At 47.0% G+C, this 27,513-nt stretch overlaps 1 protein-coding gene across 4 annotated transcripts in view; it reads left to right on the top strand.

Annotated features, from left to right (window-relative positions):
- SETD4 (SET domain containing 4) overlaps positions 1–27,513 on the top strand; it is an 84,727-nt gene that overhangs the window by 13,167 nt on the left and 44,047 nt on the right. For 3 of the 4 annotated variants that reach the window (XM_060099736.1, XM_060099737.1, XM_060099739.1), the window contains 6 exons: positions 91–520; positions 2,906–3,080; positions 4,767–4,848; positions 5,782–5,862; positions 8,356–8,479; positions 9,590–9,859. In XM_060099736.1, the coding sequence (XP_059955719.1) occupies positions 91–520; positions 2,906–3,080; positions 4,767–4,848; positions 5,782–5,862; positions 8,356–8,479; positions 9,590–9,724 (1,027 nt within the window). In that variant the 3' untranslated portion in view covers positions 9,725–9,859. Of the gene's footprint in view, positions 1–90; positions 521–2,905; positions 3,081–4,766; positions 4,849–5,781; positions 5,863–8,355; positions 8,480–9,589; positions 9,860–27,513 lie in introns of those variants that run through there. The other variant, XM_060099738.1, reaches the window with a different exon arrangement.

Below are 27,513 nucleotides of genomic sequence, written 5' to 3' on the forward strand. Positions count from 1 at the left end.
GCAGACCTAAGCCCTAGGATGTCTGTACCTCTTGCTTACGCCATATTTTGAATGAAAGTAATTCCTGTAATCTGCTTTTCATTTTAAAAGGTGGCAGCCTCCTCCATCTCCTGTGCTGGCTCTTTGCACCTTTTTAGTTTCAGAAAAGCATGCTGGGGACCGGTCTCCCTGGAAGCCTTACCTGGAGGTTTTGCCCAAGGCCTACACCTGCCCTGTTTGTTTGGCGCCAGAAGTGGTGAATCTTCTTCCCCAACCTTTGAGAGCAAAGGCCAGAGAGCAGAGAACCCACGTGCGGGAGTTCGTTTCTTCCTCCAGAGCCTTTTTCTCTTCCCTGCAACCTCTGTTTTCGGAGGCCGTTGAGCGCATCTTCAGCTACAGCGCCCTCCTGTGGGCTTGGTGCACCGTCAACACCAGGGCTGTGTACATGAAGCGCGCGCCGAGGCAGTGCTTCTCCGCAGAGCCGGACACCTGCGTGCTCGCCCCGTTCCTCGATCTGCTGAACCACAGCCCTGACGCCCAGGTGAGACGTTAACCGGGAGACCCGTGTTTGCTCTCAGTAGGAAGGACTCTAACGTGTAGAACCTGTGGCTCGGAAGAGCCAGCAGAGCCGCAGGGAGAGGTGCAGCTGGTAAACCCACCTGCCATCAGGCGGGCTCCTCTCTTTCTCCCCGACCCTCTTTCCCCTCCGCATCCTTTTCCTTTGCCACTTTCCCCGCTCTGCTCTCCAGGCCTGCAGGTGCTCTAGCCCCTGTGTGGCCCGGACCCTAGCCCTCCCCCACCTCCCCATGGTGCAGCCTCCTTCTTCCTCCTTTCAGACCTGGGGCTGAAGTCTCGCTTGCTTTCCGGTCTCTTTCCCTTTCACCCTTGGTGGCATCGCTGAGGCATTTTGCCGTGATCTCTGAGGGACTTGCTCCTTCCCCCCTTGGAGCTCTGCAGTCTTAGAGGACAGGGACTTTGCCTTGTACTTTTTGTAACGCCAGTGCTCAGCACAGGGCCTGGCACGTAGTAGGCCTGTTCCATCAACAGTTTCAATCAACTGTTCAATCAAATGTTCAATCAGCAGTTTCTGGCTGGATGGCTATTTGTGGGAAATCTTTAAGGGGTCCCACTTTGGGAGTCAGTCGGAGATCTCTTCTTCCCCAGGCTTCTCTGCTCCAGCACATAAAGGAGATGATTATATCTGCACACGGGGCACACGGGGCTGAAGGCCTGGCATGGGGGCAAAGGATGTCTGTGTGTCAGCTAACCTGTTGGCTGTTCAGGGTGCGCTTGCAGGCGCACTGGCGGCACCTGCACTCACGCTGTCCTTGTGATCCACGCCACCCTGAGGTGCCCACGAGAGGACAGTGTGGGGACGGAGGGGAGACCCTCCCTGTGCTTTCTTAGGCCGTAGCGATCGCCGTGCCTGTCTGCTCCTTGCTTTTGTAGAAAGATGCATTTCTTTTTTTTTCTTTTTTTTTTTCTTTTTTTGCGGTACGTGGGCCTCTCACTGTTGTGGCCTCTCCTGGTGCGGAGCACAGGCTCCGGACACGCAGGCTCAGCGGCCATGGCTCACGGGCCCAGCTGCTCCGCGGCATGTGGGATCTTCCCGGACCGGGGCATGAACCCGTGTCCCCTGCATCGCCAGGCAGACTCTCAACCACTGTGCCACCAGGGAAGCCCAGAAAGATGCATTTCTAACAAAATTAAGCAAAGGAGACTGAGGGTAGATGGGTGTTTCTATGGCTGATATTGCTGAAATAAAGTCAAGGGGGTACAGGACAGTAGGGTACTGGCCACAGGGACTCACTCGGTCAGTCCCCATAGGCGTGACTTTATTTTTATTGGGCTGTTAGTGCATTTATGTTCCAAACCAGGGATTTTACAGTTGAGCGTCAGGGCGTCGCAAACTACAGTCTAGGGCACGTGGTCCCAGGACCCTGGCAAAGCCTAAAATACTTACTCTCTGGCCCTTCATGGAAAAAGATTGCCAGCCCCTGGTCGAAAGTGCTCTGCAGCCAACTTGTGACATGACACCGCGAGCCTTGGCCCTGATCTCTTGTTGATGCCACAAGGTAGAATTTCAGCCTGTTCCTTATCCTCGTCTCACTGCAATTTGCTGCTTAGTGAGAAGGCCTCGGTGCTTGTACCCGCCGCTTGTTGTGGGAGCAGTCCGGTCTCCTTGGTCTTTTCCTCTCTGCCTATTACCTAACAAAGCTGTCACAAAATCCATACGACAGTCTCAACCAACATCATGCTGCTCACAAAAGGCTGTGTGTGTATCGTCGTACCTGAAATTTCATGCTCGGCCTTGACGTCTGGGCCTCGCGGGGCCCTGAGGCCCTGACCGTGAGTTCCTCTGCCCTCTCAGGATATTTCCCACCCAGCGGGCAAGGCTTCCCACCCAGCGGGAAGTTGCCCTCAGCTGGACTGGCTTTAGCCCACCTGGTCCTCAACCGAATGCGTGTCACCTCCCTGCCAGCCCTCAAAATTATTCAAACAGGCAAATCACATCGCCCGGGGAACCAGGGTGTCACCCCTTGGTCCTGCAGGCCTGCTTCCCATGGCCTCTGCTGTCACTCCGCTCTCAGGCGCAGCCCCTGTATGGCCCTGTGTGGCGTGCTGTGTCCTCCCCCCGGGCCGTATGGGTGACTTACAATAAACTGCCGCTAGTCATCTGTCCGATGTCAGGTGTCGTGTGTTCGGCCATCCTCAGAGCCCCCAGGCGGGACTCCCTCCCACCCCGATGGGGTGAAGTCGAGGAGAACCAAAGAGGCCAAAGTGCAGACGTGGCATTTTTTCTCCACGTGGATAAATTCCGTGATGAGTGCTTGAAAGCGGCATCCTGCTTAAATTAATACGATCACTTAATCTTTTTAGTTTTCTGCTTTGCTTTAAAAACATCTTTTACAATTCTTTTTTCTAGGTAAAAGCAGCATTTAATGAGGAAACTCGCTGTTATGAAATTAGAACAGCTGTGAGCTGTGGGAAGTACAAAGAGGTGCTCATCTGCTATGGCCCTCACGATAACCACCGCCTGCTCCTCGAGTACGGATTTGTTTCCATCCGCAATCCTCATGCTTGTGTTTATGTCTCAAAAGGTTGGAATTAACTTTGGTTCTGATCACTAAGATGATAGAATCCCCCACCCCCCAATCTGTGGTTATGTTTTTTTGTAACAATGGCAAAACCTTAAAGCGTATATCATTTTTTTTCTCCTAGGCAGGGCTGGCCTAATTCTTATTGACCACGTCATTTCAGTGTTGAAGTAAAACCAGCAAAGCTTTGATCGATATTGAGGATAAGAAGAACTGAGATTTTTATTGCATTAGGTCAGACAGTAGAATGGAAGAAAAGAGAAACCGCTGGGGAAATAAATAGAGTATTAATAGATGGCAAGAAATGGAACTTTTTGTACTGACACGTTGTCACTAAAGATAAAATAGGATTAGAGAGCGACAAGTAAAACATATTTATGAAGCACCCACTGTGTGTAAGGTGCTGTACCAATCACAGGGTAACTATGTTACACAGTCCTTCTTTGGGCGGTTTAATGGCATGATATAATACACATTCCATTTATGTTCTTTTGTTACCTAGCATCATCATTGGTATTACTCTTTTTAAAATAATGATTTACCTATTAAATTTATGCTGTGAAAATTTCACATATAGTATTAAAAATAGTACATGGGGGCTGATTTTTTCCCCCTTCCTTGAAGCAGCAGAGAAATAGTTTTCTAGGCATTGAAGAAATGGCTAGAGATTTACTGAGTGTATAATTTGAGGTGGTTTTAATATAAGTTCTAATGGAAATAGAGACTTGGTCAAGGTGATACTACTCCATCCTATGAGTAGCCAAAGTAAGAATGTTATTTCTCAAAATGAAATGGGAAAGCAAAAACTGGGCCTTGCTGGGTCTCTTAGAAAGCTAGCTTTGAAATTAGCCTTATATTATCAGAATAACTTTAATATCGATGACCATGAAGTATTGATTTGTTAAATAATTTGAACAAAATTCACACTTTCATTATTTCTGCATTTAAAAAATAAAAGTAGAGGGGCTTCCCTGGTGGCGCAGTGGTTGAGAGTCCGCCTGCCGATGCAGGGGACATGGGTTCGTGCCCTGGTCCGGGAAGATCCCACATGCCGCGGAGCAGCTGGGCCCATGAGCCATGGCCACTGAGCCTGCGCGTCCAGAGCCTGTGCTCTGCAATGGGAGAGGCCACAACAGTGAGAGGCCCGCATACCGCAAAAAAAAAAAAAAAGGTAGAGAAATGTAAAAAGGAATTTTAAAAATAGAAAAATCCCTCATTATCCTATGACCCCAAAAAGCTTTGTTAAGTTTTGCATGTTCATTTTCAGTTGTTTATGATTACGGTCACTAATATCCAGACAGTTTTGAATTCTGGCTTTTAAAAACTGAGTCTTGGAAACATCTCCTCATGTTTGTACGGAGTCTGTACTTCTGGTGGGTGTAATTTCTCAGCAGTCCTGCTAATGTCTTCATGACCCGATTTCGCGGGTTGATTTGCTTAGTGAGAGCAGCAGCTGAGGTAGCAGACGTTTTGCCTCCTGCCTTGGAATTCTTGTAGCTTTTCAAAGGGCTGAATCATACTCTCATCGAGTTGGGCTTGAAGACTAGATGTTTTTGATGTGAAATAGGTAAAATTGTTTACACGTCTTGATTGCTGACGGGAAGGAAAGTAAGCTGAGAAGAAAGGGTCCCCCTCCCTTCCACCTGAATTATACCCTAAATCTCAGCCTGATTTTTTTTTTTAATGCAGATATACTTGTTAAATATCTTCCATCAACAGATAAACGGATAAACCAAAAGATTTCCATTTTAGAGGATCACGACTTCATAGAGTAAGTGTTTCTCTCCAGAAATCATTCTTTCAGGAAATCTGGACGAAAAGTTGAGAGCTGGGGTTTTTACATGTGTGAGCCGCCTCCTGACTTGTGTCCGGTGACAGGTAGCTGCTTACTGAGCATTTACTATGTGCGGCACATCGTGCTTCATGTTGCATGACACACAGGAGGGGAAGATGCTGGTCAGGAGACTTGTTTGGGGACCTAAGATACAAGCTTGAAGTCTCAAGTTCTGTACCGGGAGAGCCCCGTATGTACTGGTTGGTGGCCCAGTGTGTTTGTGGTGAACATGTGGTCAGGTGGGGTGACATCGGCTACTGCAGGCCAGACTGGCCGTCAGTTACCCGGCAACAGGATGCAGGCTTTTGGGACGGGGGGAGCCTAGGTGATTCCACGCCAAATGGGATAAACTGGGTTTGAGACCCTCCCTTTCAGATTTTCTTCTATAGGTGAAATTAAGTTCTAAATAATCCAGTGACACTGTGAGGGACACTAGCTCTGGTGGCTGCCATTTGTTTGATCCTGAGGATCATCCACATTCTTCATCATTCATCTCACTGTGGCCCCCTCATCCAAGTTCAGCTTCTTACCAAATAAAAATAGCTTTTTACTTTTTTTTTCTTTTTTTAACACAAAGAATTTTCTGTTACTCAGGCTTTATTCTTAAGTATTTGCAGACTTACTTTTCTCTTTGTGACTAAGACCATGGGTTGTGCTATGTTTAGTGGCCCCTTTAAAAAAATGTTTGGCTTTTCAGTCATTTACCGTGATGTAATGAAGTACCGAAATGACAGATTGGTAATTTTTTTTTTAATTTAATTTTTATTTTATGTTGGAGTGTAGTCGGTTTACAATCTTGTGTCAGTTTCAGGTGTACAACAAAGTGATTTAGTTATACATATACATATATCTATTCTTTTTCTACTTTAGAAATTTGACGTTTGGATGGGATGGACCGTCTTGGCGGTTACTCACAGCTCTTAAGTTGTTATGTCTGGAAGCTGAAGAATTGTAAGTTCCCTGTGTGTTGGTCATGAGCTATAGTTACAATTTGGACATACCTTTGGCTTTTTTGGGGCTTACATTCAAAGGCCCAACCTCAGAGGAGAAGGGAATGCCCTTGTATATTGGGGTTGCTTATTCTCTGTGTAACTTGCCCGTGTGGGGAGTGGTTCACTTCTAGGTTTGCACCATTTCTGGAATTCTGGTTTTAGAGTCATAGCGTACACGGGCCTGAGAACTGGTCTCTCCTCACATGTATCCCCCTGGTGACCTGCAGCTCGTCGTTCAGGGTAAACACTTTGAAAAGCGTGCATGTTGGCCCTGGTCAGAGGAGAGCCGCTGAGCAGGTGGGTTTTTCCTGGGAACAGACCGAGCTCCTGACCATCTGTCCTGGGGGCAGATCCAGACCCCTGCTCAAGGAGAGGCCTGGATATTTCCATAGAGGAGGCAGGTGGAGGAGCCCCCGGTGTAGACACGCATCCTGGTCAAGTCCTCACTATTCCTGAGAGGCTGTGGGTCCTTCCCTTAGCGTGGAAAGGATAGTCATATGCGTGGCCGTGCGCTGCCCAGCCCTGGAGCTCCTTGCAAGGGACTCGGGGAGTAATGCCTGCTACTTAGCAAATCTTAGGTGAGAGACACCACAGGGAGGACTTCCCGAAGATGGCGAACCCCATCCTCGAGCAGTTGGGAGGATTAGGTGAGATGACGCCTAGAAGTAGCCCTCAGCACAGTGCCTAGAAGTAGTTTGTACTCCTTCCGTCATGCCCGTGATGTTGCTGTTTACGATGTTGCTTACTTCCTTTTCTTTAGGGACTTGGGGAGAAAAACTATCCCCTGGTCTCAACACCAGAAGCAGTTGTGTCTCTTCTCAGCAGATGGTGTGTTTTTGTCGTACAGACACTGAATTCTGTATCTGACATGTTTCCTTCTCTTTATTGCTCGCCAGAAAACTCAGAGGCAAATTTGTGGTCCATCCACGTGTGCAGGACTCTAAGGCATGCAATGTATCACTGACTCATTCCTGGCTGTATCTTATCTTCTTCTCATCTTTCCTTCATCTTGTTTTCCCTATCCATTCATCTTGTGTTTTATTTTATCTCGTGCGTACCCACATACGTTTCTTTAAGTTGTTCTTGGAGACACGTCAACCTCAAATAAAGCAACTGGATGTTTCCCAGAGGTCCTCCTGCGGCCTCTGTTCTTCCCTTTGGGTGCCTTCTGACTACCTGAGTGGTGTGGCAGAGGGAGCATGTGTTTGTTATTCTCCTGACGGGCATTTGCACGCATCTGCCTCTCATTAGCTCCGTCACTTAGGGTGAGTGCTTTACTGCTCTGGATTCTCAGTTTCTTTGTGTCTGACGTGGGGATTATAATGCTTCCTTTGCTAGGCGGTTGTGAAGATTAAAACAGATAATGGCTGCATATAAAGCACTGTTCCTGGCACACAGTAATGGCGTTCCTTCTTCCTTTTTTTTCTTTTTTTTTGGCCGTGCCACGCGCATGCAGTATCTTAGTTCCCCAACCAGGGATTGAACCCGTGCCCCCTGCAGTGGAAGCACGGAGTCTAAACCACTGGACCGCCAGGGAAGTCCCAAATGTTATGTCTTGACTTCCTTTCTTTCCCGAGAACTCATCTGCTCTTGGGGTTGCCACCATGATCCCTGAAGCTGACGACATCTAAGACTTCATTTTCTGTATGGCTTCTGGGCTCTTCTGAATTTCTCAGCGACTTCTGTGCCCTCCACTGGGATGGTAGAGCCGTCACCGTGGCCTTTCCCTCCTCAGCCACGTGCACTTTCGCGTTCTGTGCATCCAGCATCTGTCCCTCGCCCCCTTCCTCCCTGGTTAGTGCTCCTCGCCGGCCTGTAGGCTTGACTCAGCCCCTCCTGCTCGGCACCTTGGCTGCAGCCCCCTCTTGCCTCCCCTGCGGAAAGCTGGCCCCACCGGCCCACTGAGCCCCATTTCCTATGGACTTCCTTAGTGTAAAATTGGAAGGACCTGCGTGTAGAGAAAGGCTTCACTGTAGATTCCTCTTTCCATCTGTAGAGCATTTTACTTTGTGAAGCATGTCCTGTTCCGTTTGCCATTTTTTTTAGGAGAGGCTGTGATTTGAAGAAAAGGAAAACCTCTGCCTTTGCTCCTTAGTCGGTAGTACTTTGACTGTGGACTCACCTTCCTGTCTGCCCCTTGTTCTCTTCCTGTGGCTGGTGGACGTGACTCTTACTCATGTGCCAGACACAGGATTGTGGTGCTAATAAAACTCAGGCCCTGCCTGCAGAGAGCGCCAGTTCCCTCGCTTCTCATCCTCAGCGTTCCTTCTTCTGTCCTGTATACCTTGTCTGCTCCAACACAGGACCTGCATGTGGTGGGAGGTTTGAGGGAACGTGCTGATGGAATGCGTTTTATTATGTTTCCGGGAAAATAGGAGAAGTGTTCAAGTGGAAAAGCCGCCTTTGTTTTTGAAAACCTGCTGAAATGACCTCTTGAATATTTTGGTTCTAGGACATGCTGGAAAAAAGTACTTATTGGGGAAATAATTTCAGATACAAATGAGAAGGCAAGTTTGGACATAGCCCAGAAAATATGCCATTATTTCATCAAGGAGAGTAAGGCTGTGCTTCAAAAGGTATGTTTCTAGAATATTGCGTTCTTTTCTTAAAGAAGTGTTTTGATGAAGAAGTTGTTTTGTACTGATACTTGTTGGATAGGGATAGTCCACCTTCTTAGGGTGTTGTTAATGCCTTAATAAATGAACACTGATGTAATCCGTGTTTTCACTGTTAATGTGTCTACACCTTTTAATGGGTAAAATTATTGCATGAATTCTAGGTAATAGATTTTTAAGGTACTCTTTCCCTTTTATTTTTAAGTTTCTTTTAGTTAAAAAAAATTTTTTTTGGCCGGGTTCGGTCTTCGTTGCTGTGCGCGGGCTTTCTCTAGTTGCAGCGAGCAGGGGCTGCTCTTCGTCGCGGTGCGCGGGCTTCTCATTGTGGTGGCTTCTTTTGTTGTGGAGCATGTGCTCTAGGCGCGTGGGCTTCAGTAGTTGTGGCACGCGGGCTCAGTAGTTGTGGCACGCGGGCCCTAGAGTGCGCAGGCTTCTGTAGTTGCAGTGCGTGGGCTCAGTAGTTGCGGCCCACGGACTCTAGACCGCAGGCTGTGTAGTTGCGGCGTATGGGCTTAGTTGCCCCGCGGCATGTGGGATCTTCCCTGACCAGGGATCAAACCCGTGTCGCCTGCATTGGCAGGCTGATTCTTAACCACTGTGCCACAAGGGAAGTCCCGTCTTTCCCTTTTATTTAATGAATGTTTTAATTAAATGAGGAGTTAGCTTATTTGAATGAAAACATTACTAGGATTAAAAAAAATAATTTTGTTGAAACTTGAAGACATTGTGTTGAGTGAAATAAACCACGACCCAAAAAGACAAATACCCTGTACTGTATGATTCCACTTAAATGAGATACCTGGAATAGGCAAATAAATAGAGACAGAAAGTAGAGTAGAGGTTACCAGGGATTTGGGGAGGGGGAAATGGGGAGTTAATGTTTGATGGGTACAGAGTTTCTGTCTGGGATGATGAAAAAGTTCTAGAGATGGATGGTGGCTGTGGTTATATAACACTGTGAATGTACTTAGTGCCACTGAATTGTACATTTAAAAATGGTCAGAACGTTAAATTTTATGTTTATGTATATTTTACTACACTAAAGAAAATCATTTAAAAATAACTTACCAGGTTTCTCATATGAAAGATGAAGAAGTGGCTTTGATAAACCAACTAACTTTGGTAGAAACACTGTGGACAGAAGAGCTGAAGATTCTCCAGGCCTCTGCTGAGACCCTAACCAGTTTGCAAACAGCTTTTCCGTAACTTCACCGAAGTGCAGGTGATCACCTCCAATGGTGGGTGTGACTTCTTAAACATTTTTAAACTAAGGTTTATTTTATACAGAATCATTTACAGTCAACGAGCGGTTTCTATTAAACAGTTATCTGCCTAATCCTACTCCCCTGCTTCTGTCTGTCTGTGGGGTGGAGTGGTGGCTGCTTGGGGACGTCGAAGGGCATCTCTAGGGGCAGAGCAGGTCCTGGGGACTCTGTCCCATGGGCATTTCTGTTGCTGTCAAAGCAAATAGCAGTCCTGGAGGAAGACGTCCCAGGAACGTATGAATTGTCACGGGAGGGCGAGGCTGGGAGGGAGCCCGGGTCAGCCCGTGGCCCCGTTTGTGGTCTTCCTCTGGGTGTCCTGCTTCTTACCTGACTCAGTGGCCATAAAAGCACAAGACGTCGTGCTGCTCTGTGCTCTGATGCCAGCGGGTTAGGGTTGAGGGGCATGTGGCATGTGGCGGTGAGTGGCTGGGTGGCTTTGGAGGGGGCAGTGTGGGGCGGTGCCCAGCAGTCTGGGCTCCCAGCCGGGCTCCGCCCACGCCGCTCTGAACTAGAGCAACTCACTTCGAATCTTCCGTCCTTGACTGCCCATCTGGAAACGAGCTTGTTACGGGGGTCCCCTGTGCTCCCACCTAGCAGCAGGGCCTGCGGCACAGGCCCCGGTGGTGCTGCGCCTCCCCGGTCCGCTGAGGACCAGGGATCAGCTCACGGGGAGGCCCCTCCAGCCCTGACTACCTGTGATTTCTGTGCGCAGAAAGCGAGTTCGTCCTTGTCGAGAGGAGCCTCACCAGTGGGGCCTCACCAGCCCTCCCTCTGTTTACAGTTTCCCAGAATGTGTTCAGATCTCTGGTCAGCCCGTGTGCCTTTCCCATGCTTTGTGGTGGGTGTTTAACCCTTTTATTCTGCTCCTTTTCTTCATTTTAATGGGGGTATTGGGAGGAATAGGAGATAAAGTTTTGTGCTCACTTGGTCATTTTGAATTCAGGCTTTGCTTTCCTTTTTTTTCTTTTTTTTTTTAAAAAGACAATACAAGCACTTTAGGCTGTTGACGGCACTCTGGGTATGGTTTTTATATAGTGTGCTCTAATTAGTGCTTTTTAGATCTTGGCTCTGGATTTAAACTTCTCACAGCGTTTTCATGCCGGTCAATTAACAACTGTGAGGGGGTCAGAGCGGGTGTCATCATATATCCCAGAAGCAAATACGTGGTTATTATAAAAACTGGACGTTGTTGAAACATACGGTAGTAACGTTTATTAAACGTTAGCGTCGCTGGGTCGAGGCCCTGTGCTCTGGCCTTGGTGCGCGGAGTTTTACGGAAGCCTCACAGCCGCCCAGTTTTACAAACAAAGACGGGAAGAAACGGCCTGAGATCCCACACCTAGCGTATGGCAGAGCGGCGGTGCCCCTCAGCCGACCCTCCCGGGGACATGGGTCACAGCTCGGGGGGCGCCTGTGTCCGGAATTCCGCGCTCTCCTGACTCGGGTACGTGCCTCTCCCCCATCCTCACCGACGGCCGCGCTCCTCGCCCACAGGCCTTGCTGGGCGCGCGGCTTCACTGCAGGTTTGTTGGGGAGTCCGCGACGGGGTCGGCCTCGCTGTCGCCGCCCTGCGATGTGAGAGCGGGGATGAGAAACATCCCGGGAGCCGGTCCCTCTTCCGGCTGACGTGGCCGCGCCCCGTCCCACCGCCAGCCCCTCCCCGGGAAGGCGCGGGCGCACAGGTGCAGCGTGGCTGGTCCCGGGGCGGAAGCGGGTCCTGCCCGGGGAGCGAGGGGCTGGCCTCTGTGCTCCGGGGACCCAGCGGCTCGGCCTGCGTGCCTTCCCGGCGTGGACGCATCGAGCTGGCGAGCTGGCCGTTGCAGGAGGCTTCTGGGGGTTTCCAGGAGGACGGGGCGGGTCCCCGCACCTCGCTGGGCAGGGCTTACCTGACTGCCAGTTTGGGAAGAAGGGCTGGGCGCCCTGCGCAGCTCTTTCAGCTTCGCCCCTGGGGGAATCCAGCTCCGTCCAGCGCAGCCGTGCCTCAATGGGGACGTCTGCCTGATTCTGGGCCTCTGTGTAGGGAAACCGACCTAAGGCCATGGTTATGTTTTGACCTCTGTCCTTACCTAGGAGTATTTTTATCCTTTTCAGAACTAGTGTGGGAAGCGGGTGTATACGCTCCTCAGGCCTCGGGGATCCCTGGATGGGTCATGGGGGGCGGGGCTGCCCCAGCCCCGGCGTTTTTGTTGCCCAGAGTCCTGTCTTCCCTGCCCTGTTTTCAGCCTTCCCCAGAAGCGAATTCCTCTCGTGAAGCTCAACAAAAAACAAGTGAACGGGGCCCACTCACCTCAGGGGTCAGAGTTAGAAATAAAACATCATTATTGTATCTTGAGCATCTCTCCCTGTTCATAGATGCAGTTGAAGTTGACTTTGTTGTTGTTGTTTTTTTAAAGATTTTTTTGATGTGGACCATTTTTTTAAAAGTCTTTATTGAATTTGTTACAATTTTTGCTTCTGTTTTATGTTTCCGTTTTTTGGCCGCGAGGCATGTGGGATCTTAGCTCCCCGACCAGGGATCGAACCCGAACCCTCACCCCCTGCATTGGAAGGCGAAGTCTTAACCACTGGACTGCCAGGGAAGTCCCCCGCTGACTCTGCTTTTTAATAGCTGTAGTGTGTTTCATGATACACTATACCAGGGGTTCACCAACTTTTTCTGTAAAGGACCAAATAGTAAATATTTTAAGCTTTCTGGGCCATATGGTCTTTGTCCCGACTGTAGTACACAGCAGCTATAGACAATGTATAGACATGCATGACTGTGTTTCAGTAAAGCTTGATTTACCAAGACAGGCCACGGGCCGTGGGATGCTGACCCTGCACTACTACAGCATCATTTATTTTTCCTGTCCCCTATTTGTGGACATTTACGACCTAAATATATTAATTCTCACTTGAGAGTGCTTTATACCTTTAGAAATTAAAGCCCCTCGCCCCCCAACGGGAAAAACTTCTCAGACCCATGTGGACTTGTGCTTTAGTTGTCCGTGGTTAGAAAAAATGAACAATGACAAGAAGCAAGTACTCAGAGACATTGACACATGAGAGCTGTTTCATCATCCATGACAGATCTACCCTTATTTGTAAACAGCAGTATAATAAGGGCCTACTGTATAGCACGGGGGACTCTACTTAATGCTCTGTAATGACCTATATGGGAAAAGAATCTAAAAAAGAGTGGATATATGTACATGTATAACTAGCAGAACATTGTAAATTAACTATACTCCAATAAAAATTAATTAAAAAAAAAAAGAAAACAAAAGTATAAGACTTTCAGTTTGCAGATGACGCTTGGTGTATAAATGCATTCAGACTCTTTGCAAGAAACGCGTGGCTCCTGTGGACAGTCTGGCCCTCAGGGCGAACCCCAGGGAGGTCACACACCGCCTCCCTAGGCTCCTCCTTGCCCGTCCCTGTGAGGGCCAGCACCCCGCGTCTGCCACACAGTGGGGCAGCCTGCACTGTCCCTTACCAGCAGAACTGTTTGCTCCCTTCTCCCATGTACCACCTCTCCCCCTCACTACCATTGTTCTCCTTCCCCCTTTTCTGTTTTCTCTCTCCTAGGCCTTGGGCAGGCCTGAGGTTCGTAGTACACCCACCCTTGCTGGTATCTGGTTCCGGAGTGTGTGGGTGGTAAACCTCCCAGGGCTGCCTTGGCCTGAGGGGGCAGACACCAAGAAGTGAAGGATGGTTCGAGGCATGCCTGAAATCTTTCAAGCTAAAAACAGAGGAGACTCTCCTCGGACTGGGGCACTTTAAGTGCTTCTGCCTGAAGGTGGAGACTGTTACTGACCTTTCAGGAAATCAGCGCTGTAATGCTGTGAAAATGGCTTTCCCTGAAACACCTGGACGCCCCCTTGGAGGGGAGTCCGGGCACAGAAATGGGGGACTTAGTTTAGCTCCTCCTTTAGTTGGTAAACTGCAGCTATATTCTGTGATAGATTAGTGTTGGGCAGCAGTAAGTTTTGTCCCGAGGAGGAGAGTATAACAAAACCTGTTGGGTTGTCAGCTGACATGTGAATAGAGAGCTTTGTCAGGAATGCCACCATGTTGGTTTACTTGGAAAAGAGCTTTGTTTTTACAGGTCCAGGAAGTCATATGTGAATTAAAGGGAAAGGAAGATTAGGAGGAAGGCTTGATGCACTTTTCTACATCCCTGCCAATGTACCACACACACCAGTGCCATTGTATCACATACACCAGGGTCATTGTACCACAGGCCACAACGTCATACCACCTACAGCAATGCGGTGTACCACACACAACGGGTGTCATTGTACCACATACAACGATACAATGCGTCATGTACAGCAGTGCCATCTGCTATCTCTCCAGGGCTGTTCCCGCTCACCTTGCAAAGGGCATTTTTCTGTCTTCATCATTTTGTTGTAACCTTTCCTTGAGGGGATATTTTCTTGTTTAATTTCCTTCTGTTCCATGTAGTTTTAACATCAGGCTATGAGTAAAATTAAAAAAAAAACTGCTCACAGAAATATAGTAAGATTTAAGAAACATGTAAGGTTACCGCTTCACACCCACTTGCACAGCAATCATAAGAAAAGTGGATAATAACCCGTGTTGTTGAGGATATGGAGAAATCGGAACCCCACACACTGCTGGTGGGAAAGGAAGATGGTGTAGCTACTTTGGAAAATAGTTTGGCAGTGGCTCAAGAGGTTGATAAGCATAGAGTTATTTTATGACCCAGCAATTCCCCCTTTAGGTACAGACCCAAGAGAATTGAAAACATATATCCACACAAAAACATGAGCATGAATATTCATAGCAGCATTATTCATAACAGCCCCAAACCCAGATGTCCCATCAGTGGATGAATGGATAGATAAACAAAATGTGGTCTTCCCGTAAAATGGAATATCATTCAGCCATAGAAAGGAATGAAGTCCCAACACATGCCACATGGATGGACCTTAAAAACGTTACGCTAAGTGAAAGAATCCGGTCACAAAAGGCCACATAGAATTTTATTTGCATGAAATTTCCAGAATAGAGATCGAAGGTAGATTAGCAGGTGCTGTGGCGTGGGGCAGGGTGCTCGAGGGATTGGAGGGTGACAGCCAAAGAGTAGGGGATTTCTTTCTGGGTTGATGAAAATGTTCTAAAATTGTGGTGATAGTTGCACAACTCTGAATATACTAAAACCCATTGAATTATATACTTTAAATGGGTGAATGGTATGGCATGTGAGTTATATTTCAATAAAGCTATTCTTTTAAAAAAAGTAGGGTTAGTACCTATTGGAGAATTCTATCCCTCTTCTTTTTTAATTTTTTAAATTGGTTTTTGGCCACGCCACCGTGCGCTTGTGGGATCTTAGTTCCCTGGCGAGGGGATTGAACCTGTGCCCTCGGCAGTGAAAATGCGGGGTCCTAACCACTGGACCGCCAGGGAGTTCAATTCTGTCCCTCTTCTCATGCTCAGCTAACACTTTTTCACAGGCAGGGCTAGAGTTTGTCAGTCTGATGATGATGGTAGAGGCCTGGCAGCGTTAGGTCCCCTGCCCCACGCGTGACATTTAGCACCTCATTTAATTCTTACAATGATCTGTGCGGTCATAACTTTCCTGATTTTGTAAATGTGGAGACAAAGGTTCAGAAAGGTAGAGTTATTGCTGAGGTCACACAGTTATAGGATTCAAACCTTGGTCAACCTCCATACCCCACTTTCCTAAAGTTGATGCTTCTGTGACTGTTTGAAGCACAGGCGGGCTTAGGTGGGCACCTGCCCTCACCTGATGAGGACCACGTGGACTCAGTGGAGCTGGAGTGGTCGCCCTTGGATGAGCATTTGGAGGGCTGGGATCTGTGGTCCTGCTGTTGAAGCACGTTCCCTCCTGGCTTGATCACTGGCCTTCTCTTGACAAGCAGAGACGCCTTAGTACATGGAAGAGCAGACTCAGGGCCCAGGGAACCTGACTTCACGTTGACCCTGAGAGGGCGTGTTATTAGCCACGTTTTAGAGAAAAGGAAACAGTCTCCGAGGAGAGAAGGAATGCGGAGTGACGTGAGGGTGGCAGTGAGGCTGCTCTCCATCGCAGGCAGGAGGAGCCTTTATTAGGAGTACGTTTGTCACGGTGGGGTCCCCTGACCCTGGCATCAGAGACAGCCAGGGGACACGAGCCCAGTCCAGACCCACTGAGTCAGTCTCTGGGAGGTAGGTCTGGGAATGTGTACTTGTTGAGGCCCCAGGTGATTTCAGGGCACGCTGTCTGCAAACCACTGACCTAGAGAAGCCAGAGGAGGGGCTGCGCCCTGGTCCCTGGTCCCAGGGCTTCAGCTGTCATTTCACAGGTTCTTGAGGTGAAGTGTTAGACAGGCCTGACCCTCGATCATGTGACTCCGACCCTGGGCCTCTGAATATGTGTAGCATCAGAGGGTGGCAGTGAGAGACGTCCTTGGGGTGATCCACTCTGACCCCTTATCTTGTGGGTGAAGCTCCCAGACAGTGAGAAGCTTGCTCTGGGCCATGGACTTAGCATCAGAACCCACATTTGCTTGCTGTTTCTAGCAGACTTTCTGCTTTCCTGCATCCTCCTTCCAGAGTGTAAGATCCAGATACTGTCCCAAATGAACTCCCCAAACTGTATTCTTCCAGGGAAGAATCAGAAAGTGGGAGCGGGGCTGTTGGAGGAGAAGGGGAAGCCATAGCGTCAGCCTGAGAAGGGTTTGAGAAGGGACGCACTGGAGCTGAGTCCTTCCTGGGTTTGGCCACTGTCCTCATTTCAGCCCCTCCTCTGGTCTCACGGTGGCTCTGGGATGCACGTATTATGTCTTTATTAGATGTGAAGAAACTGAGGCATAGTGGGGTCAGGGGACTTATCCTACATCATACACTTGGGGTTTGACCCCAGGAGTGTCTGAGTTCAAGTCTATCACCTGTCAGCCACCCCTGTTTCTGCCTCCAAAGATGGGCAACCTAGGGTGCAGGGTATAGGGATGGGCCACCTGAGAGCAGTTTTTGTTGTGTCTCATTTTTGTGTTACAATGGGCGGCCTCATTGGCCACAAGGAACCAGCAGCACCGAGCTTTGAGGAGAAAGAAGGCCTGTCTGGAAGTCCCTGCGGGCCAAGCCCTCTCCCTGCAGCCTGACTTTTTGTGGTGGAATTGCAGTTTTCCAGCCTCTCCCACTCACCGTGAAGACCCACATCCCATAAAGGACAGCAGGTCTTATTAGAGGGGCAAGAAAGGGGAGAGTGGTCCCGCCAGGCAGGCTTCTCCCATTCCGGAGGAATTTGTCCTGGGCTGGGGATCCCTGTTGATATCAAGGGTCCCTGTCCAGCTCTGCAGCTCTGGCCACAAGCATTCGGACGCCTTCTGGTGCCTAGAATCAGAAGGTGAGGCAAAACCCAGGACTGACTGCAAAGCATCTAGTAAGCAGTTATTAGGGCAGTAAGTAATTGCAGTTCTAACTTTGCCCTTTTCACAAAGGGAGACTAAACTGATTAAGAGGAGAGGGAGTTTCAGGAGGTCATTGAGGAAGCAGGTCACGTATAGAGCATGTTGGAGATGGGCAGCACAGACCTTCGATTCTCAGGTCATCTCTGGGACTCAGTGTCCTGGGTGACTAGCCTCTGAGCCTCAGATAGTGAAGGTGGGACCAGCGGTTCGCAGCTTTAACCATTCAAGGGAATCACATGTGGAGCCTTTTTAAAAAACTTTATTGAGGAATAATTGACAAATATAATTGCATATATTTAAAATGTACAACATGATGATTTGATATATGGATACATACTCATTATAGAATGATTACCAAGATCAAGATAATTAACGCATCTATTATCTCACACAGTTAACTCATTGTGTGTCTGCAGGTACGTGCGCGTGCATGTGTATGTGTGTGTGTGTGGTGGGAATGCTTAAGATTTACTTTCAGCAACTTCAAGTCCACAATACCATATTATTAACTAGTCACCACGTTGTGCATTAGATCCGCAGAACTTATTCTTCTGATAATTGAAATTTATACCCTTTGACATTTCCCCCTCCTTCCAACCCATGATAACCACCATTCTATTTTCTGTTTCTATGAAATTGGATTTTTTAAAAAATTCCACAAATAAGTGATATCATAAGTATTTGTCTTTCTTGATCTGGGTTATCTCCAAATTCATCCACGTTGTCGCAAATGACAGGATTTCATTCTTATGTTTGAGTAATATTCCATTGTATATATGTGCCCCATTTTCTTTATTCATTCATCTGTTGAAGGACATTTTAAGTTGTTTCCATATCTTGGCTATTGTGAATAATGCTGCAATGAACATGGGTGTATGGATGTTTCTTTGAGATACTGATTTCAGTTCCTTCAGATATAACCCAGGAATGGGATTGCTGGGTTACAGGGTAGTTAAATTTTTACCTTTTTGAGGAACCGCCATACTGTTTTCCATAATGGCTGTATCAGTTTACATTTCCATCAGTAGTGTATAAGGGTTCCCTTTTCTCCACATCCACACCGACACTTGTTATCTTTTGTCTTTTTGATAATAGCCATCCTAGCAGGTGTGAGGTGGTTTTGATTTGCATTTCCCTGATGATTAGTGATGTTGAGCACCTTCTCGTATAACTTTTGTATGCCTTCTTTGGAAAAATGTCTATTCAGGTCCTTTGCCTGTTTTTAAATTGGATTATTTGCTTTTTTGCTATTGAGTTGTATGAGTTCTTTGCATATTTTCAGGTACACAATTTGTGAATATTTTCTCCCATCCTGTAGGCTGACTTTTAAAATTATTGCTTGTTTGCTTTGCTGTGTAGAAACTCTTTAGTTTGATACAGTTCCACTTGTTTATTTTAGCTTCTGTTGCCTGTACTTTTGATATCTTATCTAAGAAGTGATTGCCAAGACCACTGTCAAAAATCTTTTCCCCTATGTTTTCCTCCAGGAGTTTTACAGTTTCAGGTCTTACATTTAAGTCTTTGATCCATTTTGAGATAATTTTTTTGTGTGGTGTAAGATAGCAGTCCATTCTTTTGCATGTAGATATCTGGTTTTCTCCGCACCATTTGTTAGAAGAGATTATTCTTTCTCCAATGTGGATTTTTGGTACCCTTTCAAAAATTAGTTGACCGTATATGTGTGGGTTTATTCCTGGGCTCTCTGTTCTGTTCCACTGGTCTATGTGACTGTTTTTATGCCAGTACCATACTTTTTTGATTATTGTAGCTTTGTAATATAGTCTGAAATCAGGACATATGATACCTACAACTTTGTTCTTCTTTCTCATGATTACTGTGGCTCTTCAGGGTCTTTTGTGGTTCCATACAAATTTTAGGGTAGTTTTTTTTCTGTTTCTGTGAAAAATGCCACTAGAATTTTGATAGGGATTGCACTGAATCTCTAGAACACTTTGGGTAGTATGGACATTTTCATAATATTAATTCTTCCAATCCATGAACATGGAATAGATTTACATTTATTTGTGTCTTCTTCAGTCTGTTTCAACACTGTCTTATAGTTTTAAGTACAGGTCTTTCACATCCTTGGTTAATTCCTAAGTATTTTATAGTTTTTTTTTTTTTTTTTTTTTTTTTTGTGGTACGCGGGCCTCTCACTGTTGTGGCCTCTCCCGTTGCGGAGCACAGGCTCTGGACGCACAGGCTCAGCAGCCATGGCTCACGGGCCCAACCACTTTGCGGCATGTGGGATCTTCCTAGACTGGAGCATGAACCCGTGTCCCCTGCATCGGCAGGCGGACTCTCAACCACTGCGCCACCAGGGAAGCCCTCAATGTGTTCTTGAATTCAGTTTGCTAGTATCTTGGTGAGGATTTTTGCATCTGTGTTCAACCTCTGATGATTGACCTATAATTTTCTTTTCTTGTAGTGTCCTTGTCTGGCTTTGGTATCTGGGTAATGCTGATCTTGTAAAATGAGTTTGGAAGTTTTCCTTCCCCTTCAGTTTTTTAGAAGAGTTTGAAAAGGATTGGCATTAATTTTTCTTTAAATGTTTGGTAGAATTCACCTGTGAAGTCATCTGGGCTTTTATTTGTTGGAGATTTTTGATTACCCATTTAATCTCCTTACTCATTATTGGTCTGTTCATACTTTCTATTAATTCATGATTCATTCTTGGTAAGTTGTGTGTTTCTAGGAAATTATCCATTTCTTCTAAATTAATTCATTAGCATATAGTTGTTCATGGTAGTCTCTTATGATCCTTTGAATTTCTGTGGTATCAGTTATAATGTCTCTTCTTTCATTTATAATTTTATTAATTTGAGTAGTCTCTTTTTTTTCTTAGTCTAGCTAAAGGCTTGTCAATTTTGTTTATCTTTCCAAAAAACCAACTCTTAGTTTTGTTGATCTTTTCCTATTGTCTTTCTCATCTCTATTTCCTTTATTTATATTCTAATTTTTATTTCATTCCTTATGCTAACTTTGGGCTTAGTTTATTTTTCCTTTTCTAGTTCCTTCAGAAGTGAGGTTAGGTTGTTTATTTGAGATCTTTTTTCTTAATATAGGCATTCATTGCTATAAACTTCCCTCTTAGAACCACTTTTGCTGCATCGCATAAGTTTTTGTATGTTGTGTTTCTATTATTGTTTGTCTCTAGATATTTTTTTATTCCTTCTTTGACCTGTTGGTTGTTCAGAAGTGTGTTGTTTAATTTCCACGTATTTGTGAAGTTTCCAGCTTTCCTCGTTACTGATTTCTAGTGTCATACCATTGCGGTTGGAAAAGATACTCAATATGATTTCAGTCTGCTTAAATTTATTAAGACTTGTTTTGTGACCTAACATGATTTACCCTGGAGAATGTTTCATGTGTGCTAGAGATGAATGTTGGATGGACTGTTCTTTACATGTCTATTAGGTCTATTTGACTGAAAGTATCTTTCAAGTCCATTTTTAAAATTGATTCTCTCTGGATGATCTACCCATTGTTTAAGGTGAGGGATTGAAATCACCCACGATTATTGCACTGCTATCTATTTTTTGCCTTCAGCTTTATTAATAATTGTTTAATATATTTAGATGCTTCAATACTGGGTGCATATATGTTTACAATTGTTATATCCTCTTGATTAATTAACCCCTTTATCATTATAACAATATAATGACCTTCTTTGTCTTTTGTTACAATGTTTGACTTAAAGTCTATATTGTGTGATATAAGTATAGCTGTCTCAGCTCTCTTGGTTTCCATTTACATAAAATATCTTCACTTTCAGCCTGTGTCTTTAAAGCTTACATGACTCTCTTCTAAGCAGTATATATAGTTGGGTTTTGTTTTTTTATCCATTCAGTTACTTTTTGCCTTTTAAATAGAAAATTTAAACCATTTACATTTAGAGTAGTTATTGATAGGCAAAGACTTACTATTGCTATTTCATTAATTTCTTTCTAATTGTTTTGTAGTTTCTTTGTTCCTCTCTTCCTTTCTTGTTGTCTTTCTTTGTGAGTTGATTTTTTTTTTTTTTTTTTTTGCGGTACGCGGGCCTCTCACTGTCGTGGCCTCTCCCGTTGTGGAGCACAGGCTCCAGACGTGCAGGCTCAGTGGCCAAGGCTCACGGGCCCAGCTGCTGCGCGGCATGTGGCATCCTCCCGGACCAGGGCACGAACCCGTGTCCCCTGCATCGGCAGGTGGACTCTCAACCACTGTGCCACCAGGGAAGCCCGAGTTGATTTTTTTTATAGTGGTATGCTTTGATTCTTTTTTTCTTTATCATTTATGTATCTATACAGTAGATACTTTTTGCTTTGTGGTTACCATGAGGCTTTCATAATACACCTTGTTATTATAACTGTTAAACTTATAACTTAACTTCAGTTGCATAAAAGTGTTCTCCACATTTACTTGCTCCCACCCTCAACTTATATTGTTGTTGTCCCAATTTACAACTTTTTTTTTTTTTTTTTTTTTTTTTTGCGATACGCGGGCCTCTCAGTGCTGCGGCCCCTCCCATTGCGGAGCACAGGCTCCGGACGCACAGGCTCAGCATCCATGGCTCACGGGCCCAGCCGCCCTGCGGCATGCGGGATCCTCCCGCACCGGGGCACGAACCCGTATCCCCTGCATCGGCAGGCGGACCCCCAAGCACTGCGTCACCAGGGGAGCCCTACAACTTTTTATATTATGTATCCATTAACAAAATATTGTAGCTATAATTATTTTTAAGACTTTTGTCTCTTAGCCTATATGCTAGAGTTCAAAGTGACTTACACACCACCAGTACAGTATTAGGGTATTTTGAATTCTACTATACCTTCACCAGTAAAGATGATACTTCCATGTTTTCATGTTACTAATTAGTGTCTTTTTGTTTCAGCTTGAAGAACTCCCATTAGCATTTCTTGTAAGGCAGGTCTAGTGCTGATAAATTCCCTCAGCTTTTGTTTTTCTGGGAAAGTCTTTATTTCTCCTTCAATAATGAAGTACAGTTATGCTAGATAAAGTATTCTTGGTGAATAGTTTTTTTCCTTGAGCATTTTGAGTGTGTCATCCCCTCTTCTGGCCTGCAAGGTTTCTGCTGAGAAATTTGCTGATAGCCTTATTGGGATTCTCTTGTATGTGATGAGTCTCTTCTCTTTCTGTTTTAAAATTTCTCTCTTTGTCTTTGATCTTTGAGAGGTTAATTATAATGTATCTTGGTGAATATCTCTTTGGGTTATATCTATTTGGGGACCTTTGGGTTTTATGTACCTGGATGGCCATGTCTCTCTCCAGATTTAGGAATTTTTCAACTATGATTTCTTTAAATATGTTTCTGTCCTTTTCTTTCTCTCTTCTTTTGTTTTGTTTTGTTTGATAGTGTCCCATAATTCACATAAGTTTTCTTCAGTCTTTTTCAATCTGATTTTTTTCTCCTCTGTCTGGATAATATCAAGAAATCTATCTTGGAGTTCACAGAATCTTTTTTTTTTTAGTTTTTAAAATTTTATTTTTGGCTGCATTGGGTCTTTGTTGCTGCACGTGGGCCTTCTCTGGTTGCGGAGAGCGGGGGCTACTCTTCGTTGTGGTGCACGGGCTTCTCACTGCGGTGGCTTCTCTTGTTGCGGAGCAGGGGCTCTAGGCTCACGGGCTTCAGTAGTTGCAGCACGCAGGCTCAGTAGTTGTGGCTCGTGGGCTCTAGAGTGCAGGCTCAGTAGTTGTGGCGCATGGGCTTAGTTGCTCCGTGCCATGTGGGGTCTTCCTGGACCAGGGATCGAACCCGTGTCCCCTGCATTGGCAGGCAGATTCTTAACCACTGCGCCACCAGGGAAGTCCGAGTTCACAGATTCTTTATCCTGCCTGAGAGCTTCAACAGCTCTGTATTGCATTTTTTCATTCCTTTCATTGTGGTCTTCAGGTCCAGAGTTTGTTCGGTTCTTTTTAAAAATGACTTCTGTCTGTTGAACTTTGTTCATTTATTGTTTTCCTGAATTTGTTAAGTTGTCTTCTCCTAAATCTTGCTGAACTTCCTAAAATAATATTTATTTATTTATTTATTTTTTGTGGTATGCGGGCCTCTCACTGTTGTGGCCTCTCCCGTTGCGGATCACAGGCTCCGGATGCGCAGGCTCAGCAGCCATGGCTCACGGGCCCAGCCGCTCCGCGGCATGTGGGATCTTCCTGGACCAGGGCACGATCCTGTGTCCCTTGCATCGGCAGGCGGACTCTCAACCACTGCGCCACCAAGGAAGCCCTAAAATAATTATTTTGAATTCTTTTTTTTTTTTTTTTTTTTGCGGTACGTGGGCCTCTCACTGCTGTGGCCTCTCCCGTTGCGGATCACAGGCTCTGGACGCGCAGGGTCAGCGGCCATTGCTCACGCGCCCTGCCACTCCACGGCATGTGGGATCTTCCCAGACCGGGGCATGAGCCCGTGTCCCCTGTATCGGCAGGCGGACTCCCAACCACCGTGCCACCAGGGAAGCCCTGAATTCTTTTTTTGGTAACTCGCAGATCTCCATTTCTTTGGGATTGGTTACTGGAAAATCATTATGTCCCTTTGGTGGTGTCATGTTTCCTTGCCTTTTCATATTTCTGATGGCTTTGCATTGATGTCTGTGCATTTGAGGATGCATTCACTTTTTGGACTGGCTTCAGTGGGAAAAGACTTTCACCTAAATGTGGTTGCAAGGGTGCTAGCCTGGTGGGATACAATGTCTTTCATTCTTGGAAGGCACAGCAGCATAGTCTCCACGCAGCTCTGTCAGCTGAGGTCATCGTAGGTGCAGACTGCTGGAATATTCTGTGGCCAAGACTGCCAAGGTCCTATGGGTAGGAGTGGCAACAAAGGCTTTTGGGAAGTTCGGAGGTGAAGGTTGCTGGGGTCTTCTGCTTTTCCCGTGGGAGGAAGTTCTAGCCAATGGGATCCCTCTTGGCTGTGGTCTGTTGTGCTGGCAGACAGTAGCAGTGGAGCTGGAGTCCTGGGACCACTTGCTGCGGCAGCATCGCTTGTGTCTAAGGTGTGGGCATGTACAGGTGGCCTGTGGAACCAAGGCCTGGGTCTCTGGGTCTCACCACAGTGACTCTGGCTGGCGGGGGGTGGTGATGCAGCAGTGGCACAGACCCTGGGGTGACAAGGTGCAGCAAGGGCTTGGTCCTCAGCCCCAGGGGGCAGGGGACAGTAGCAGCACAGCCTGAAGATGGTGGGTTGAAGTCCCACCTTTGACCCCAGGGGGCAATTGTAGGACGGTAGTAGCACCTACCTGGTGGTGGCTTGTTAAAACCTTGTGTTAGGATCCAGGGAGCAGGGCTCAGGGCAGTGGCAGTACCTCTGGCAATGACAGTTCAGAGCTTTGACCTGGGACCGAGGGGCAGGGCTGGGAGCACTGATAGTGTGTTTTGGCCATGATGGTTCAGAGTGGTGGCCTGAGTCATGGGGTTGGGGCTCAGGGCAGCCCCATCAGTGATGCTTCGGAGCCAAGACCTGGGAGCTGGGTGTGAGGCTCAGGGCAGTAACAGGGTGGTGCTGGTAATGGTCAGAGTGTGACCTGGGACCCAGAGGGTGGCGCTCAGGGCAGCAGAGGCTGCCCTGGAAATGGTGGCACACAGCTGTGACCTGAGACTGAGAGCAGGGCTCGGGGCCGCCGTGGCTCCCATCATGTACACGATGGTGCACTGCAAGGTCCTGGTCCCAGAGGGTGGGGCACAGCGGTGCCCGGGGCCTCTGAGGACAGAGACAGCTCCAGCCCTAGGGAGGGGACACGGTTGGGGGCCCTCCGGGCAGCTCCGTCAGCTGGGATCAGCGTTGGTGTAGACGGGGGGAGACCTCAGTAGCAAAGGCTGCAGACGTACCCAGGGGTGAGGCTTGCTGGGCTTCTGCTTTCCTTTTCTCCAGGAGGTGGAATTCCTCTGGGGGTGGTCTCCCTGGCACTCAGGCGCTCTTGACTTGAGGCTGGGGTAACCCAGGTGAAATGCTTCCTGTACTTTTTTACACGGCCATCCTCGGTTTTTGAGCCATGCAGGATCTTTGATGCTTCTTCATTGTATTCCAGAGCTTTCCCTGAGCTATTTTTTAAATTTTTATTTATTTATTTATTTGTTTATTTATTTTTGGCTGTGTTGGGTCTTCGGTTCTGTGCGAGGGCTTTCTCTAGTTGCGGCAAGCGGGGGCCACTTCTCATCGCGGTGCGCGGGCCTCTCACCATCGCGGCCTCTCTTGTTGCGGAGCACAGGCTCCAGACGCGCAGGCTCAGTAGTTGTGGCTCACGGGGCCAGTTGTTCCGCGGCATGTGGGATCTTCCCAGACCAGGGCTCGAACCCGTGTCCCCCGCATTGGCAGGCAGATTCTCAACCACTGCGCCACCAGGGAAGCCCTCCCTGAGCTATTTTTGTTGGTTTGCAGTTGTTTATTGTTTCTGTGAGGAGATGAACATTGGGACCTCCTAGCCCTCCACCTTGCTGATGTCACCTCCCTCTCACATGCAGTGCTTTAAAAACTGCAGAGGCCGGAGTCCCATCCCGAGGGTCTGATTTAATTGGTCTGGGGTGTGCCAACATCCTGGGGGTCCTAAAGCTCCCAGGTGACTTTGCTCTTCACCGGAGTTTCCTTTCTGAGTCTCTGGGCTCTAGGAACAAGCTCCTTTAACTTCTCCCAGCTGGAACATTCTGGATTTTCAAGCCTACAATCACAATAGTTTTGGGAGGCAGGAGAGAGAATGCCAGTTGCTGTACCACTGAACAAGTTTATGCTGCCTAAATAATTTCTAAAATAGTACCAGTCCATGCTGAGTACAGATTAATCCAAAGCATAAATGCTTTAACATTCAGGACAGTGAAATACGAGTGGCCAGACCACAACAGGTGCTCAGTACTTTTTAGTTCTTTTCACAAGTCTCCTTTAAAAACAAGCTATACCTGTGAGTGTCCCAAGTGTTATGGTTGATGCCTGAAAAATATGAAATGGATCTCTGAATCTGTGGGACTTTGCAGTGAGCTTGAGACACTTCCATCTTTGAACACTGGATGGCACAAGAAGACCGCTGGGCTGAGGATGCTGACTCAGGTCCTTGAGGCGACCGTCAAAATCAGGCAACAGGGAGTGTCATTTTTTTTTTTCAGATGTTAGGATCCAGACAAGGCAAAAAAGAACTCTATCTGTTGCTACTGGGATAAAATGCAGACTTCATATTCTCTTGTGGGCCGTTGGATCTCCTTGGGTGAGAAACGCAGACAGATCAACCATAGTCCAAGGTGATGGCTGACAGAGAAGGGACCTGGCCAGAATTTTTCACACCAGGTAGCAGGTTTTAATTAATTTTTCACACCGGCTAGCAGGTTTTAATTTCTATTCTATTTAATTTCTATCACTGGGAGCAGGGAGACAGGTCCCGACTTACAGGCAAAAAGAGCAAGGGTCGCTTTGGCGTTTAAACTGACCACCCACACAAAGAAAGGGGGGCTACTCTTGTGACCCCTCTTCTGCCAGATGCTTCTAGAATTAGAAAGTGGTCCATTTGGTGGAGACCTGGAAAGGAGCCACTTCTTCCCAACCAGCGGGAGGGCTGCCGGTCTGTTGTTAGAGGCGTGCGTTCGATCTGAGGACAGAGCTTCAAAGTAGAGTGAAAACGACACCAGGGTGTCCTTGGACTGCTCTGTCTACAGGTGACTGACAGGCTCCAGATCCCACATGGCTGGGGCAGTGACGTGACCCAGCACACACCACCTAGTGACTGCACAGTCGGGGGCGGGGGCTCATTTGAAACGATCTCTTTGGTCCGCTGGACTTCCCCAGTGCCTCTGTGATCTGTGCTTCTATCAAGATGAATTCAACTTGCAGATCAGGGGAGCTCTGATCACGGTTTCTCCCTTCTCACTCTCTTCTCCTTCCACCCCTCTTGCTGTTTATACACATCCCAGCCTTGTCTTGAGTGGGTGTTTGTTTTCTCTTGGGCATTTCATCGAGAGCGTGCTACCAAGACCTGGATGAGGCCCTTACTACGGTATTGAAGTTTTTCCCCTTATTTGGAAGAGTAAACTACAGATGACAGTTTCTCTGATTGGAGTTGCCGTACTGGTGGTGGCCGGCTGTTTGGGAAACACATCCTGCTTCAGAGTATTCATGTGGGGATAATGAGCTCTTTGTAATTGTTGTGGTTCAATATTCAGGCCAAGGGACCACACCGTAGCCCAGGTTGGGAGCCGTGGCGCACATGGACACAGCCATCAGCAGAAATTGTATGAAAAAGGAAATATTCTCTCTCTGTATTTACAAGGCAGCGTTTCTGATACCAGTAGGAGCAAAATATTGGTAGTGAGCAACTCTTCGAATTCATCA

Source organism: Mesoplodon densirostris, chromosome 5 (genome assembly GCF_025265405.1).
Source record: "Mesoplodon densirostris isolate mMesDen1 chromosome 5, mMesDen1 primary haplotype, whole genome shotgun sequence".
NCBI classification, from domain to species: domain Eukaryota; kingdom Metazoa; phylum Chordata; class Mammalia; order Artiodactyla; family Ziphiidae; genus Mesoplodon; species Mesoplodon densirostris.